Genomic DNA, 16,284 nt, shown 5'->3' on the forward strand with positions numbered 1-16,284 from the left:
CGGACTCAAAATTAGAAGTGTACGATGTTCTCGATGTTATCTTTTCAACCCATTTTCCTGCCTCCAGGAATGTTGTTGGTCAAAGCTCTATCGCTCAATCTGATCATGTCAATATAATTACCAGCAGACTTGATTGGTTCATTGTATCCAGGATAGTTAACGAGGATAAGGTTCGCCTTCTCATCATTCAAAAACCTTAAGTCCCCAGGACCTTAAGTCCCATTTACCCAATCATGCTCAAGCGGGGTGGAGAACAACTAAGGAAGGTTCTGAAAAGAATCTTTACTTCATGTCTTGCGCACGATTATGCTCCACAGTCGTGACGTTTGGTCAAACTCGTAATTGTCCGAAAGCCAGGCAAGGATAACTACGCTTTACCAAAAAGTTTCACACCTATAAGCCTGACATCGATTCTAAGTCGAAACCCTCTCAACGTCAGACAGCATGCTTATCAAAGTGGGAAATCTTGCGTATCAGCTCTGCACGAGTGCGTTAGCATAATCGAAAAAGGGTTGGAAACAAGAGAGTACACACTTGGTGTATTTGTGGACACTGAAGGAGCTTTTCACAATGATACCTTTGACTCTATGTGCTCTTCTATCAGAATTTACGAAGTAAGAGAAACCATTGTCAGATGGATTCACTCTTTACTATCCAAAAGACTGCTTGCCATGGATAGAGAAAGCGATGAAGGAGTCAAGGTTGAGGTTAAGGAGATGCTTTTATTATCTACTAGCAAACCCGGCCCCCTTCGCTGGGCAGACTAAAATAGAATAGATATGGTTTAGAACAGAAAATATATGAATTTCATATTATTTATTTCTTTATTCTTTATTCAAGCGCTTTGGCATAAACAATATTTTTTGTTTTTCTATTTGTTTTTGAGTAAATATAAAACATAAATTGAAAATCAGGGAAAAAGAAGATTGTTTTTAAATTTCAAATCAACGCATATGAATAAACAATCGTCTTTTTTCCTGATCATCCATGAATTTTTCGTTTCAATTTATATGTTTTATTAAGCATTGGAGCTTTTTTAACCATTATCCATTTATATTTAAAAACAAAAAAAAACGAAAAAAAATCGAAATTTTTTTTCTTCACTCATCTTATAGTAAATCATTTCAAGAATGTTGAGTCAAAATTTTAAGTGGATCGGAGCAGAACTCTCAAAGTTATAGCCTTTGTAGGCACTCTACCTCGAATGCGGAGCATAGATAATTTTCCAGAGTCATTTTTTCAAACGCGTTTTTCCCGAAACGACTTCTTAAAAGTCGGTGCCAATCACAACTCCGAAACTATTCAACCGATTCTTTTCAAATTTGGCACACGTTTTCTAAATCAAAAATACCTCCCCCCCCACACTGTTCTTTTTTTATTTTTGTTTTTTTAAGGTTGTTTTTCACTAATATTAATATTTTTATTAAAGTATCTTAAGCCATATTTCTGTAAAAAATTCAAAAAAAAAGTGTTTTTTTTTTAGCGCTAAACCCTACCACCTCCTTAAAAAAGAAGCGACATTATGGCTGGTACAAAAGAACGCTGTACCCGTTGCCAGTGCTCCGAATTACAACCAAACTTTACGAAACCCATTTTCAATACTTACTTAACAATGTGCGTAAGTTTGGTTTAATTCGGTGCAAAGACACGGCGGGTGGACGTTTTGGCATATATTTCGAGACCCTAGTCATCAATAGGTATGAAAATTACCCCGTATTAAAGCACTTATCAACAGCTTTCATTTGATACCCATATTGTACATACACATCCAAAGATTACCCGGGTCCACGTTTTGACCTATATCTCGAGACCCCAGTCACGGAGCGGCATGAAAAATACTCTGGACTAAAGCATTTACCAACAGCTTTCATTTGATACCCATATTGTACATACACATCAGAAGGTTACCCGGGTCCACGTTTTGACCTATATCTCGAGCCCTATTTCCAAAATAAAATATTATCCATGTTACTCGTGGATGATGTAGCTTTCGAATGGTCAAAGAATTTTTAAAATCGGTCCAGTAGTTTTTGAGCCTATTCATTACAACCAAACAAACAAAGTTTTCCTCTTTATAATATTACACTGTGGAACAAATTCAGGTTAGCAAAAATTAGGTCCATTCTGAGAGTGGCGGGTGAAAATAGAGGCGAAATTAGAAGACCCGTATCGCGCCGTTTGTTTATGTTAGTTCGAATTTTTTTTTAATCGGCTTTCGAAGTTTGCAGTCAAATGCCGATTTTCAGTATATTGTTTATATGGTTTTTTGGCTATAACTCGTCGACTAATTGATATTTTTTCAATCTGTAAAAGCCAAATTGTTGCTAGAGACCTGTGCAACAATTACAATTTTTGCAAAATTTATTTCGCAAATTTTTGTGGTACTTATGAAGCAAAATGTTGGAAAAATTATTTTTTTTTTATGTTTTTTGAAAATATTTTCAACAAAACTAAGTCTTTTTTGCATTTTGTGTGGTCTATAATATGCTTCTCAGTTTCTTAAATAAATGTTATTTGAAAAGAAAATTACGGGATTAAATACTTTGGCAGCTACTTAGAGGAAAGTCACAAAATGTTCGAAAAATTAACGTTTTCCTTATTATTTCTTAATATCTGGCAAGCAACTCATTGTTTTTCGCTTTTTTTCTTATCTAAAATATAGTTTTCAATCCATCGCATAAATATGATGGAAAAAAATATAGTATCAGTCGAAAATTTGTGCGATATACACACATTCATTACATAAAACTAATGTAAAAAAAACCCAAAATTCCTGGTAAACACATAGTAATTAAAAATCCCCAAAACCATTAAATAAATATCGATTTCGGTAGAAGTAATTAAAAAGGGAAGTTTCAAGAATTAGGAACATTCCAAAAACAATTAAAGAAAAGGAAATGCTAAGTATGGATTAAAAAAGGGAGAAGAAAGCCTCTTCCAAAAATAATTAAGGAAAAGGAAATTCCCAGAATACAATTAAGAAAGGGAATTTCCAGGAACAATCAATAGCTATTATATTAAAATAATATTTGTAAACATTTGTGTTGAAATCTCAATGATTAAATCAACAGTTTAATTAAGTGTAATATTTATTGATTAAATAACGGTTATAATGTATTAGAAAAGAAGCACGCAGTGCTCTTAGCAAAAGTCGGCAGACAACTGAAAAAAAAAATTCCATTTCCCATACTATGACCCACACAATATTCATACCGACAGGAGAGGGGGTCCAAATAGTCCGGTACAGGTATTTCGGCGAATTGTTTACTACTTGCCCTTGCCGTGATCATAATCTACTGGCATAGCGACATTTAAGCACGTTTTGCGACTTGTAGACCTTATTATTTACAACTTGTTATTTCAAGAGTGGAAACTTTCAAATTACATCAGCATGAGAACTAAAAAATTTAACAATCTGCATGCGAACTAATTTCAAAAATAAAGATTCAGTTAAGACTCGAAACTCAGCCGAAGCTGATGTCTTTTAATTTTCGCTCGGTCATGATAAAATTTGCTATTCGTTCTTTTGGAACCTATTTCATTTTGTGAGTAATTTAAGTTAAGTGTATCAGTTTCATAAAAATAACAAAAAAAAACATTCTATAATATTGTATTAAAAATGTAGGAACCAACATGTAAAATGAACCATTTTTGTAATATTTGTGGACGTTTCATGGTAAGCGATGAAAAATGCGGCAATGTGACTGATTCTTTTTTGGAAATCTATAGACAATATTTCTCGCAAGAGTTTATCAATGACGTAAACTATGCCCCTAAAAAAGTTTGCTTTAATTGCTATTCAAGTCTTATGCAATGGAAAAGTGAAAAGAAGAAGGCTATGCCTTTTGGTGTACCAATGATGTGGTCAGATAATAGCCCATATCAAGAAGAAAATTGCTATGGATGTACCAACTACAATAAAACTTTGAATAGAAGGAAAACAAAGAATAAAACTTATGTAGCAGTGTCAAGTGTCCAATTACCATTACCGCACTCAGAATTCGTTCCAGTACCAACATACCGAAGTACTGATCTTCAAACAGGTATGAGTACTACAACCACCGCTGCTACACCCATGGATTTCTCCTCAGAATTCAACCCCGGTGAAGGTACATCCCATAAAACATCAAACGACCCAATCCTAATAACACAAAACCAATGGGATGGAATTGTTGCAAATTTGTGTTTGACTTAGAAAAAATCAGAACGACTGGCTTCATTTTTGAAAGGAAATAATTTGCTGACGAAAGGTACAAAAGTAACAGCATATCGAAAACGCCAAAAAGAGTTATAAAAGTTCTTCAATGTCAATGATGCAAAAAATTTCGCTTATTGCAACCATATTGAAAAGTTAATGGAGGCGATAGGGTTAACCTATAAAAAAGATGATTGGCGTCTCTTTATCGATAGTTCACTAATCAGCTTAAAAGTTGTGCTTTTGCACAAGACAAATAGAATGCCTTCTGTTCCGATTGCGTATAGCACTGACACTAGTGAAACTTTCGATAAATTGAAAGACATTCTGGAAGTAGTCAAATATAACGAACACCAATGGCGCATTTGCTGCGACCTCAAAGTAGTTTCCTTGATTACAGGCTTAACAGCATCTGGCCGTCCAAAATATGCGTGTTTTTTGTGCGATTGGGATTCACGATACGGAGAAGGTATTAAAGGAAGAAACCAGTACAAACAACATAACTGGAGTAGTCGAATTGGGCGAAAATGGCCTAATGACAATAGGCTACACGAAAGTCTTGTTCCTGAAATGAAAATTTTGTTGCCCTTGCTCCACATTAAACTTGGCATTGCTAAAAATTTTTTGAAATGTATCGCAAAAAGACCAGCAGTATTCAACCGCTGAAAGACATTTTCCCAAGACTAAGTAAGGCCAAAATTCAGGAAGGGGTTGTTAATGGTCCCGACATACGGAAACTAATGAGTCGTCAAGATTTTGAGCAAGTTCTGACAGACCGAGAATTAAATGCATGGCTCGCATTGAAAGCAGTCATCAAAGGACTTTTGGGTAAAGAACGCGAAGAAAACTACAGGCAATCTGTTGCAAACATGTTGGCAGCTTTCGCTGAAATTGGGGTTAATATGTCATACAAAATTCATCTCTTGCATCAGCATCTTTTGTATTATGACTGCATGCCTAAAGCGCAAATTATCAACTAAGACAATTTTTTTTCAAATGAAATTCAATAAAGAAACTGAGAAGCATATTATAGACCACACAAAATGCAAAAAAGACTTAGTTTTGTTGAAAATATTTTCAAAAAACATAAAAAAAAAATAATTTTTCCAACATTTTGCTTCATAAGTACCACAAAAATTTTCGAAATCAATTTTTTCAAAAATTGTAATTGTTGCACAGGTCTCTAGCAATAATTTGGCTTTTACAGATTGAAAAAATATCAATTAGTCGACGAGTTATAGCCGAAAACCCATATAAACAATATACTGAAAATCGGAATTCGACTGCAAACTTCGAAGGCCGATTAAAAAAAAATTCGAACTAACATAAACAAACGGCGCGATACGGGTCCTTTAATTTCGCCTCTATTTTCACTCGCCACTCTCAGAATGGACCTAATTTTTGCTAACCTGAATTTGTTCCACAGTGTTAGTATAGATAGTATTATTTTAAAACATGGCGCTTATTCTGACTAAACTACAATATGTACAGATATGAAATATATATCAAAAGAAAGGTTTTGATGAGCATATTTCCGGAAAATTATAAAAATTAAAATTGGTTAATTTGTTCATGAAATATTTGCGTGTAAAGTTATCAAAATTTTCATATTGATAACAGCGATGTCTATGCAAAGCGGGATGACACACAAATCCTCGTATACGCATATATGTATATGTATGAGTACGTTTGCTTTGTTTAGCTCTTCTTTCTATCTCTCAATAATTGTTTTGTTCTCTTTACTAATAAATATGTATTCATGAACATAGTCCCAACGCATGATTCTCTAATTGAATCATGGTCCCAACGGGTGCTGCGAATTTTTTTCAAAATTTTGTTGTGATGGCAATATGGAGGAATAGAGCAGGTAAGTAAGTGATAAATGTTTGAAACGTCACGTATTGGATATGATTGGTAGAAGCATCCACTTTTGTTTTCGTTCATATATGGTACAATTGAACTACAATATATAAACGTATGTATGTATTTAAAAATTTTGTGTGCGTTTGATCCTTTTTGCAAAACTCAAAAGTTTAAATAGTTTTAAAAAACGAGCGAAACCACACTTCCTTTTACGTTGAAGCGCCGCCAATTTCCCATTATCATAGCCTTCGCCATAACAATAAATAAGGCCTAGGGGCAAACATTATCAAGGGTGGGGCTTCATTTAAAGGAGGATTGCTTTGCTCACGGCCAACTTTATGTTACGTTAAGCCGGGTTAGATCCTGGGAAAATATACGAGTTCAAATGGGCAATAACGAAAACTTGACGTTGAATGTAGTTTATAATGAAGTAATTAAAAAAAAAAATTACTGATTTAACTGAAAAAAATTTTAAAAATGTTATATGCATAAGTTCTTACATATTACATATGAATAAAAATATACACTTTTCTAATCATCATAACTTTTAATAAATATATAAAAGTGTCACATATGCTGTTTACTTTCCGTGGGAAAAAAGCCCACCCGATTTTCGGGGGTTACATACTAGTTATTATTATTATTATAGAGTTACTCCATCTCGGTAGGGTTCGCAACTACCGGAGATAACATGTGTCCCGGATATCGGTATCAAGGGACAATGCTCTGTTGTTTTGTGTTAAGAGTGTTGCAGGAGTGTGAAATTTTAGTAGATCTGGTTTAGAAAGGACCTTACTATATTACAAGTTTTCAGTATGACAGCTTTTTGTATTTGTGCGTGTGTTTTTTCGTTTATATTTATTGATTTTAGGTTTTGTATGAAAGTGTTGTGTAATATTCCTGTTGCTGAAATAATAAATGGTACTATTTTCACTTCATTTTGTTTCCATATGTTTTTGATTTCTTGCGCAAGCTCTATGTATTTTTCAATTTTTTCTGTATATTTGCTGTGTATATTAACGTCATTGGGGACACTTATTTCTATGAACTGTGTGGTTTTTTCTTTCTTAACTATTATTGTTATATCTGGTCTATTGCATATTATTGTGTTGTCAGTGTATATGGTTCTGTCCCAGTATAGTTTAAAGTCTTCGTTTTCTAGTATGGTTTCGGGTGTATGTTCATAATATGGTGCTGTGTCATTGGTTAAGTTGAGAAAGGTGGCTATTTCCTTGTGGATGATTTTGGCTACTGTATTGTGTCTTTGTGCGTATTTTGTCCCAGCGAGCATTGGGCATCCCGCTGTTATGTGGTCTATAGTTTCTGTGTATATGTTACATTTACGGCATCTGTCGGATGTGATGGTTGAATCTTTTATTACGTATTTTCTGTAGTTTCTTGTGGCTATGATTTGGTCTTGTATTCCAATGATGAATCCTTCTGTTTCTGCTTGTAGATCTCCTTTTCTTAGCCACGTATATGTATTTTGCTGATCTATGTTGACGTTGTTAACTATATGTGGGTGTTTTCCGTGTATTTGTTTTTGTTTCCATGCTGCTATGGTTTCCTCTATTGTATGTTTTGGTAGAATAAGGCTTTGGTTGTTGAGGTTAAGGGGCGTTAGTTCTTTGTCTGCTAGTACTATTGCTTTATGAAGGGATGAGTCTTGGTTGTAGAAGTATGTTCTTAAGTTATTTATTTGGTTGTTATGCAGCTGATGGATATCAATAAGTCCCCTTCCTCCATTTTTTCTGGGTATTGTTATACGCTCTTTACATGAATGTGGGTGATGTTTATTATGTTTTGTTAATTTCGTTCTTGTGGCTATCTTTAGATTTTCGATATCTGTATTACTCCACTTGATTACTCCAAAAGAGTATGTTAACAACGGTATCGCATATGTGTTCATGGCTTTAAAAAGGTTTTTCGAGTTCAAGTAGCTTTTCAGGATCTTATTTATACGCGCTAGATAAGCAGCGGTTAATTCTTTTTTAGTTGTTGTATGGTCTATTTTTATATTTTGTTTAAAACCTAGGTATTTATAAAACTCATTTTCTTCCATATTTAGGAGAGTTTCATTATTTAGTGTTTCTATTGTGTCTCTGTTCGTCCATTGTCCGCGTTCTATATGTTGGGTTTTGCATTTATCTATTCCAAATTCCATTTTTATGTCTATAGTAAATTTCTCAGTTATTTTTATTAATCTTTGTAGTTCTTGTTGATTTTTCGCATATAGTTTTATATCGTCCATGTATAATAGGTGATTTATTTTGTGAATATTTTGTTTTTGACTTTTTATATCAAATCCATATTTTGTTTTATTGAGTATGTTTGAGAGTGGATTCAGACATATGCAAAACCAGAGCGCACTTAGTGCATCTCCTTGAAATATTCCGGTTTTTATTTTAATTGCATCTGTTGTTATATTTATGGATGGGGTTTGTAAAAGTATTTTTGTTGTCCAGTTTTCCATATTTATTTTAAGGAATTGTATATATTTTGGGTGTATTTTATATATTTTTAGAACTTGTAACAGCCACCTATGTGGAATTTTGTCGAACGCTTTTTTGTAGTCAATATAACATGTATGTAGATTTCGTTGTTCTTTAATGGCTTGTTGTGTGATTGTTTGGTCTATTATTATTTGTTCTTTACATCCTTGACTTTGTTTTCTACATCCTTTTTGTTCATTTGTTAAAATGTTATTGTCTATTAGGTGCGTGTATATTTTTTGGGACATTAATGATGTGATAATTTTGTAAAGAGTGGGTAAGCATGTGATTGGTCTGTAATTCGCTGGATTATTGGTTTAATCATTCTTTGGTTTAATAAATGTTATTCCTTGAGTAAGAAAAGCTGGTAGAGTGTTTGATTGGTTTATTGTATCGTTTATTAATTTTAGTAGTCTATTGTGTGTCGCTGTTATTGTTTTGTACCAATAGTTGTGGATGTGGTCTATTCCGGGATATTTCCAATTATGTGTATTTTTGATAGTTCTTGTAAGTTCTGGTAGGGTTATTGTGATGTTTTCTTGTGTTGGGATAGTACTGTGTGTTTCTTCTTCTTGTTTTATCCATGTGTTATTGTTATTATGTTCTTCGTATTTGGACCATATATCTTGCCAGTATGTTTGTATTTGCTGTTTTGTTGGAGGACTTATGTTTATTTGATGATTGTTTTCTGTTAGAGTTTTATAAAAGGTTTTTTCGTTGTACTTAAATATTCTATTTTGTTTCTTCCGTTCGTTTGATTCTTTATATTTACGTAGCCTATATGCGTATACTTTTAATTTTTGTTTCAACGTATCCAGCGTGATTGGGAGGGATTCACTTTTCCCTGTCAACCGCTTCAAGTGTTTGGTGACTTTCTTCGATGTATTTCCTCTATTGTATTGTGTGATTATTGCTATGTCTTTTCTTAATTTATTGATTTTTGTATTTAAGCGAGTTTGCCATTTTGGGGCTCGTTTTCTGGTTATTGTGTGTTTATTGTTGGATATTGTTTGTTGATTTAGTTCTATTACTGTTGTTGCGACTGCGTATATCAATGTTTGGTATTCTTCCAGGTTCTGTGTTTCTTCTAAATATGTTTGGTTGTCCGTTAGATATCGGTTTATATAACATATATATGTGTTCGTATGTTCTATAAAAAATAATTTTGGAAGTGAAGGTCTGGTTGTTGGGTCCGTATTTCTCCATTTTATTGTGTTCGTCATTAGTTTGTTTTCTATTTCTTCTACTGTGTGGTGTGTGTTTGGGACCGGGATAGTACACTGTGTGGGACCGGCCATTGATGTGTTGTTATTATTATATGTTACTTCGATTGCTCCGTGTTGCTGTGTTGATATTGCATGTGTTTGTGTTGGTTGTGTGTTTAAGTGCGTTGTTGCCTGTGGTTCATCTAATAGAGACTGAGTTTGTGTTGATGGTGGCTTAAAGTGTGCTACTACTATATTATTTGTTTGATGTTTTCAATTTCAATATCTGATAAACGCTTGTTTACAATAATGGTCCTTTTCTGATCTACTAGTCTCTGTGAGGTGATTACGTCTTCAAATTGTGGGTATATTTGAAGAAATAAGTTCCGCATTTCGTCTTTGTACCCTATTTTATTGGATTCCATTTTTGTTGCTTGATAGTAGCATCGCATAACTGTGGTGTTCATTTCTGTAGTCCATGCTAAGCGCTGCCGGGGCTTTCCAGCTTTTGTGGTTGCAGGTTGACCATGCAAAACACTTTGTGCTGGTTGATTTTGGGTTATCCGGTTGTCTTCTTGATCGGGCTGTTGGTTCCCGCACCGATCCCGATCATTGCGGTGCTCGTCCGAGGCTTGTGTTCTTCTTCTTGGAACTATTTTCACGTCTAGTGGGTAGTTGGCCCATCAAGACGGTTGACTATGGTACCGTGGGGGCGTCGCTCCCCATTACATCTCTTTCAATCTACTCCTTGCGGCTGAAATTGGTTTACAGTTTTCCTTCTGGGTTCACAGTATCCTTCAGACATACATTTTACCAGCCTGCATGTTTGGCATTCAGACGGTAGGTTTGTTGTTCTCTCGTCCGGACTAGGGACCGCGGGGTTGTCACACCCGTCACACCTCTTGGGTATGCCCTTGCAGATTTATTATTATTATTATTATTATTATTATTATTATTATAATATTATTATTATTATTATTATTCCCACGCCACTCTCCCCCCCGCATACCGCGCGAGGCGGGGTCCATTTTCACCGAGCACGACGGCAGTTTCGTGCTGCAAGTCGTGTCGGCACTTTTTTTTTTTTTTTGTGTTATGTTTTGTATTATTTTATTAATATTTATGTCAGTGTTTATTTATTTATGTCAATGTTTTTCTAATAATGTTGCATGTTTTTAAAATGACTGCTTTTTGTATCTTATGATGTATAATTGGGTTGATGTTGAGTTCTTTTAAGTTTTTAATAAATGTTTTGTGGAGTATTCCAGTTGCTGAAATCACAAATGGAATTGTTTTTACAGTTTTTTGTTGCCATATTCGTTTTATTTCTTGCGTTAGTTCACTATATTTTTCAATTTTTTCTACATATTTTCTGTGTATGTTGGTATCATTTGGGATGCTGATTTCTATGAAGTATGTTATTTTGTTTATTTTATTTATTAAAGTAATATCCGGTCTATTGCTTATTACAGTTTTATCGGTGTGTATTGTGGTGTCCCAGTATAGGGTATGTTCTTCATTGTCTAAGATGTTTGAAGGGATATATTTGTAATATGGATCTTTGTTTTCTTGTAAATGTTGTTTATTGGCTATTTCTTGATGTATTATTTTTGCAATTATGTTGTGTCTAAGTGTATATTCTGTGCCTGCTAAAATTTGACATCCTGCGGTTATGTGGTCTATTGTTTCTGGGTGTATTTGGCATCTTCGACATTTGTCGTTAGTTATACTTGGGTCTTTGATTATGTATTTTTGATAGTTTTTGGTGAGAATTACTTGGTCTTGAACGGCAATTATAAACCCTTCCGTTTCAGGATGAAGCTCTCCTCTCTGAAGCCAAGTGTAGCTATTCATTTTGTCAATATTTGGGTCTTCCATAAGATGTAAGTGTTTTCCGTGTAACTGTTTCTGTGCCCAAATAGTTTTCTTTTCGTCAACAGTTGTTTGGGTGATTGTTATTTCAGTGTTTTGTAGGTTTAGTGGGGTGTAGTGCTTATCTGCAAGGACTATTGCTTTGTGTAGATCAGATGTGTGGGTGTGGAAAAATTGTCTTAATGTTGAGATTTGGCTATTGTGAAGGTTTTGGATATCAATAAATCCTCTTCCTCCTTGTAGTCTTGGTATTGTAAGTCTTTGTGTGCATGAGTTGGGGTGAAGTTTTCTATGTTTGGTAAGTTGTCTTCTCGTTGTTCTTTCCAGGTTGTCAATATCAGTTTTGGTCCAGTTTATTATTCCAAAGGAGTAAGTGAGTATTGGTATGGCATAGGTGTTGATTGCTTTACAGAGGTTTTTGGAATTTAGTTGTGTTTTAAGTATCTGGTTAAGGCGTTTTTTGTATTGCAGTGAAAGGTGGTTTTTAATAGAGGTGTGGTCTATTTTTGTACTTTGTTGGAATCCAAGATACTTGTACGTTTCATGTTCTTCCATGTTTTCAAGGATTTGATCGTTTAACGTTTCAGTCAGTGTGTCAGTCCATTTTCCTTTCTCTATGTGTTGTGCTTTACATTTACTGATGCCAAAACTCATTTTTATATCGTTTGTTATTTGTTCTGTTATTTTTAAAAGTGCTTTTAGGTGTGTTTGTGTGGAGGCGTATAGTTTGATGTCGTCCATGTATAGAAGATGGTTTATCGTGTGTTTTGTAGTCTTTTCGTGTATTATATTGTATCCATATCTTGTGTTGTTGAGGGTGTTGGAAAGAGGGTTCAGACAGAGACAAAACCAAAGAGCACTTAGAGAGTCACCTTGGAAGATTCCTTTTTTTATGTCTACTTGTTCTGTTGTTATTGTTTCTGAAGATGTTATTAGATTTATTTGTGTTTTCCATTTATTCATTGTGTTTTGTAGAAAGTTTATTAGTTTTGGGTGTATTTTGTATATTTGAAGCACTTTGATTAACCAGCTATGTGGCACGGAGTCGAAAGCTTTCTGGTAGTCTATTTAGCATGAATGTAGGTTCCGTTGTTTTGATGTGGCTTGTTTCATAATTGTTGTGTCAATTATAAGTTGCTCCTTGCAGCCCTGACTGTTTTTTTTGCATCCTTTTTGTTCATCAGTTATGACGTTTTGTTGTGTTAGATGAGTTTCTATTTTCGAGGAAATTGTGGAGGTGATTATTTTATATAGTGTAGGTAGGCATGTTATTGGTCTATAGTTGGACGGGTTGGTAGTTTCATTATTTTTTGGTTTGATGTATGTTTTGCCTATTGTAAGAAATTCTTGTAGGGTTTGTGGTTGGTCTATTATTTTATTAATTGCTAGTGCTAGGTGATGGTGTGTTGAGGTGAACTTTTTGTACCAGAAATTTTGGACGTTATCTATTCCTGGACATTTCCAATTGTGAGTTTTATTGATTATGTTGGTTAGTTCCTCTGTTGACAGTGCGATATTGTGTTGTGGTTGTAGATCTTTTTGTCGGTGTTCTTCTTGGCGAATCCATGTAGCTGATTCGTTGTGCTGAGTAGGTATTGACCATATGTTTTTCCAGTAATTCGTTATTTGTTCTTTTGTTAGTGGGATAATTTGAAAGTCTTCTTTGGATGCTAATTTTTTGTAAAAAGTCTTTTGGTTATTTGTGAATAGCTTGTTATCAGTCCTCCTTTGATTGGATTCTTTATAACGTGTTAGTCTGGCCGCGTACACCTTAAGTTTTTGTTTATGGGTGTCTATTATTTCGTCTAATGGTTTGTTATTTTTTTGTTGTAAAACGTTTATGTGTTTGATTATATTTTTTGATCTATTACCGTTCTTGTATTGTGTTAGACGTCCTAAGTTCCTCCGGAATTCATTTACTTTATTTTCAATTCGTATTTGCCACTTATGTTTTCCCGAGTTAAATATTTTGTTGTTTTGTGTTATAGGATGTTGGTTGTTAAGTATTGTTGTAGTTATTGCAGCTACGTATATATATGTGTGAATGTTTTCTATTGTGGAGTTATAATTGAGCATTGTTGGTAGTATAGTGTTGTTTATAGTTTCGATATATTTAATGGTGTCTTTTTTAAATATTAATTTTGGAATTGGAGGGCGACTAACTGGGTTTACACCTTCCCACTTTATTAGATTAGTGTTTATTTCATTTAGAGTTTTTGCGATCATATCGTTGTTCGGGTTATTTGTGATTTCAGCTCTGTTTGTGTTTCTATTGGGACTTTGTTCTTCATTATTATTTTGGTCTATTAAATCGTTTATTTGGTTATTATTATTAGGATTTTGTGTAATGTTCTGCTCTATATTGTTGTTATGTATGCTAGCTATTTTATTGGCTACTTCTTGTTTAATATTTTCAATGTTAACGTCGGTTAAAAGTTTATTTGTCATTATTGCTCGCTTTTGGTCTGATATTCTTTGTGCAGTTATTTTGTGTTCGTATTGTGGATATAATTGTATAAATAGTCTATGGAAATCTGTTCTGTATCCTGTTTTCAGTGTGTCCAATTTCGTTGCAGTGTAGTAGCAGTGCATAATATCTTCATTCATTTTTGTAGTCCATGCTATGCGCTGCCTTGGTTTTCCTGCTTTTGTGGTTGTCTGTTGTTCAGGCAAAACATTTGGAGCAGGTTGTTGGCTATTGTCATCATGATCGGGCTCTTGATTCCCGCGTCGTTCCCGACCGTTACGACGCTCGTCCGAGGCTCTCATATTTCGTGGAACCGTTTTTTCACGCTAGTAGATGGTTAGTCTATTCTAGTGGTTGACTGGGGTCCGCGGATTCGTTATTTCCGTAATGCCAAAGAGGCATTCCTTTGCGGTTTTTGTTTGCAGTTTTTCTTCTGGGTTCACAGTTTTCCTTCAGGCATGCATTCAACCAGCCAGTATGCTAGGCTTTTTGACGGGATTGTTCTTTTCGTCGTCTAGACTTAGGTACTGTGGATTCGTCACATCCATGATCCCCTATCGGAGGATCCCTATCCGGTTTTTGACTAGGGAAACCGCGGGATTGTCAAGCCCGTCATCCCCTAATAGGAGATGCCCTTGCGGCATTATTATTATTATTATTATTATTATTATTATTATTATTAAATTTGTATGATAACAAGTTATATAAATATAAGCAGGCAGCAGCACTAGCAGCATGGGCCATCGGCTGTCTGATAAAAAATGTAAATGTACTTTAAATAAGGTTTAAAGTGAAGTAATTATTTAAATGCTTATAACTAAATAAAATAAGCAGAGGTAAATGTAAGCTAAAATTTTAGATCCGTCTTAACAATTCGTTGGCTTTTAGAAATTTATAGACAGTCAGTATATTACTTGCAGATGGCTCTTTAAGAAAATTAAGTGCGTGAGAGGATCCAAAGTATTGTTGTCTGGAGGTGTGTAGATTTCGACAAGATTGTAGAATGTGGACTAAGATTGCGGTTTCGTCACAAAAGGGGCAATTGGCTGGCAGCGTACGTTGGAGGAGGTATGCATGTGTGAGAATAGTGTGGCCCCGACGTAGGCGCGAGTACGGTTTGAGAACTTTCATGGAAGGTCGGAAGGAACTGATATCTTTGATCAAGATGGATTTAAGAAAGCATATTGGTGGTGGTAGTTTTTCCAGTTATCTTACAGATGAATTCGCCGTTGTTTTGTAATCTGTAGAAGGATGTCACTTTTAGAGTAGCATTTATGAAGCATTGACGGTAGATTAGAAACGCTTCTTGCCGCGGCATCAGCGTTTTCATTCCCCGTAATCCACGAATGTCCTGGAACCCGCGTTAGCTTAATTTTGTTTGGATAGCTTATGAGTATATTTTTTATTGTATTTATATGAGTTTGATCGTGTGTTGGACAACCGATGGTATTGATGAATGATTGACTAACTGTGCATATAATTATTTTGCCTTTAATTTGTTTGGCATAAATGCTATAAAAGCAGAGCATATTGGGTGCAAAAAGCCATGTTTGATCGTGTCCCCGTTTTCCTTTGGGACAGGAAAAAATGTTGAGGTTTGGGTTTTTGATCCATCTGTATATATAAACATCCATCCGTGTTAGGAGTACTTTTCTTATTCGGATGTAAACAGTGCTTTGTAAATCTCCTGCGCTGTATGTTATTTTGTTCGTAACTTTAGGATGCCTTTTTCTTGAAGATGCGTTTCTGAAATCTTTAATAAAATTGACATTGTAGGTGAAAAGTAGTTTTGGTAAAAGTTTATAAGTACTGTCTTCGATCCGATCTGGAATCTTTGGCAAACCTGTTTCCGCAAACAAGTTTCGAAGTGGTGCAGTTGGGAACGCTCTAGTGCTCCTGCGTATCGCAGAGTGATAAGGCGATGATATTGGCTAATTGAGCGTTTATCTGCGCTTCCGTATCTAGGAAGGCCGTAATCGATTTTTGATAGGGTGAGTGCTCTGCATACATGAACAAGTGAAGACGGATGTACAAAAGATTTCTTAGAAGATAGGTATTTAATTATATTTAACCGTGTCATACAATATTTCATGTATGTACAATGCTTTTTAGACTTATACTTAGAATCTATAATTACGCCTAGAATTTTTATTTCTTTTACTGGCATTATGGAATGGCCAGAAAATTGTG

General features: G+C 34.7%; 1 protein-coding gene across 1 annotated transcript; it reads right to left on the reverse strand.

The window, feature by feature from the left end:
• Positions 1 to 12,695: 12,695 nt before the first annotated feature.
• Positions 12,696 to 14,396, reverse strand: LOC129250294 (putative mediator of RNA polymerase II transcription subunit 24). The gene has a single exon (XM_054889930.1). The coding sequence runs from the start codon at positions 14,394 to 14,396 to the stop codon at positions 12,696 to 12,698; it is 1,701 nt and encodes a 566-aa protein (XP_054745905.1).
• Between the last annotated feature and the right edge of the window lie 1,888 nt (positions 14,397 to 16,284).

Source organism: Anastrepha obliqua, chromosome 6, assembly GCF_027943255.1.
Source record: "Anastrepha obliqua isolate idAnaObli1 chromosome 6, idAnaObli1_1.0, whole genome shotgun sequence".
Lineage (NCBI taxonomy): Eukaryota > Metazoa > Arthropoda > Insecta > Diptera > Tephritidae > Anastrepha > Anastrepha obliqua.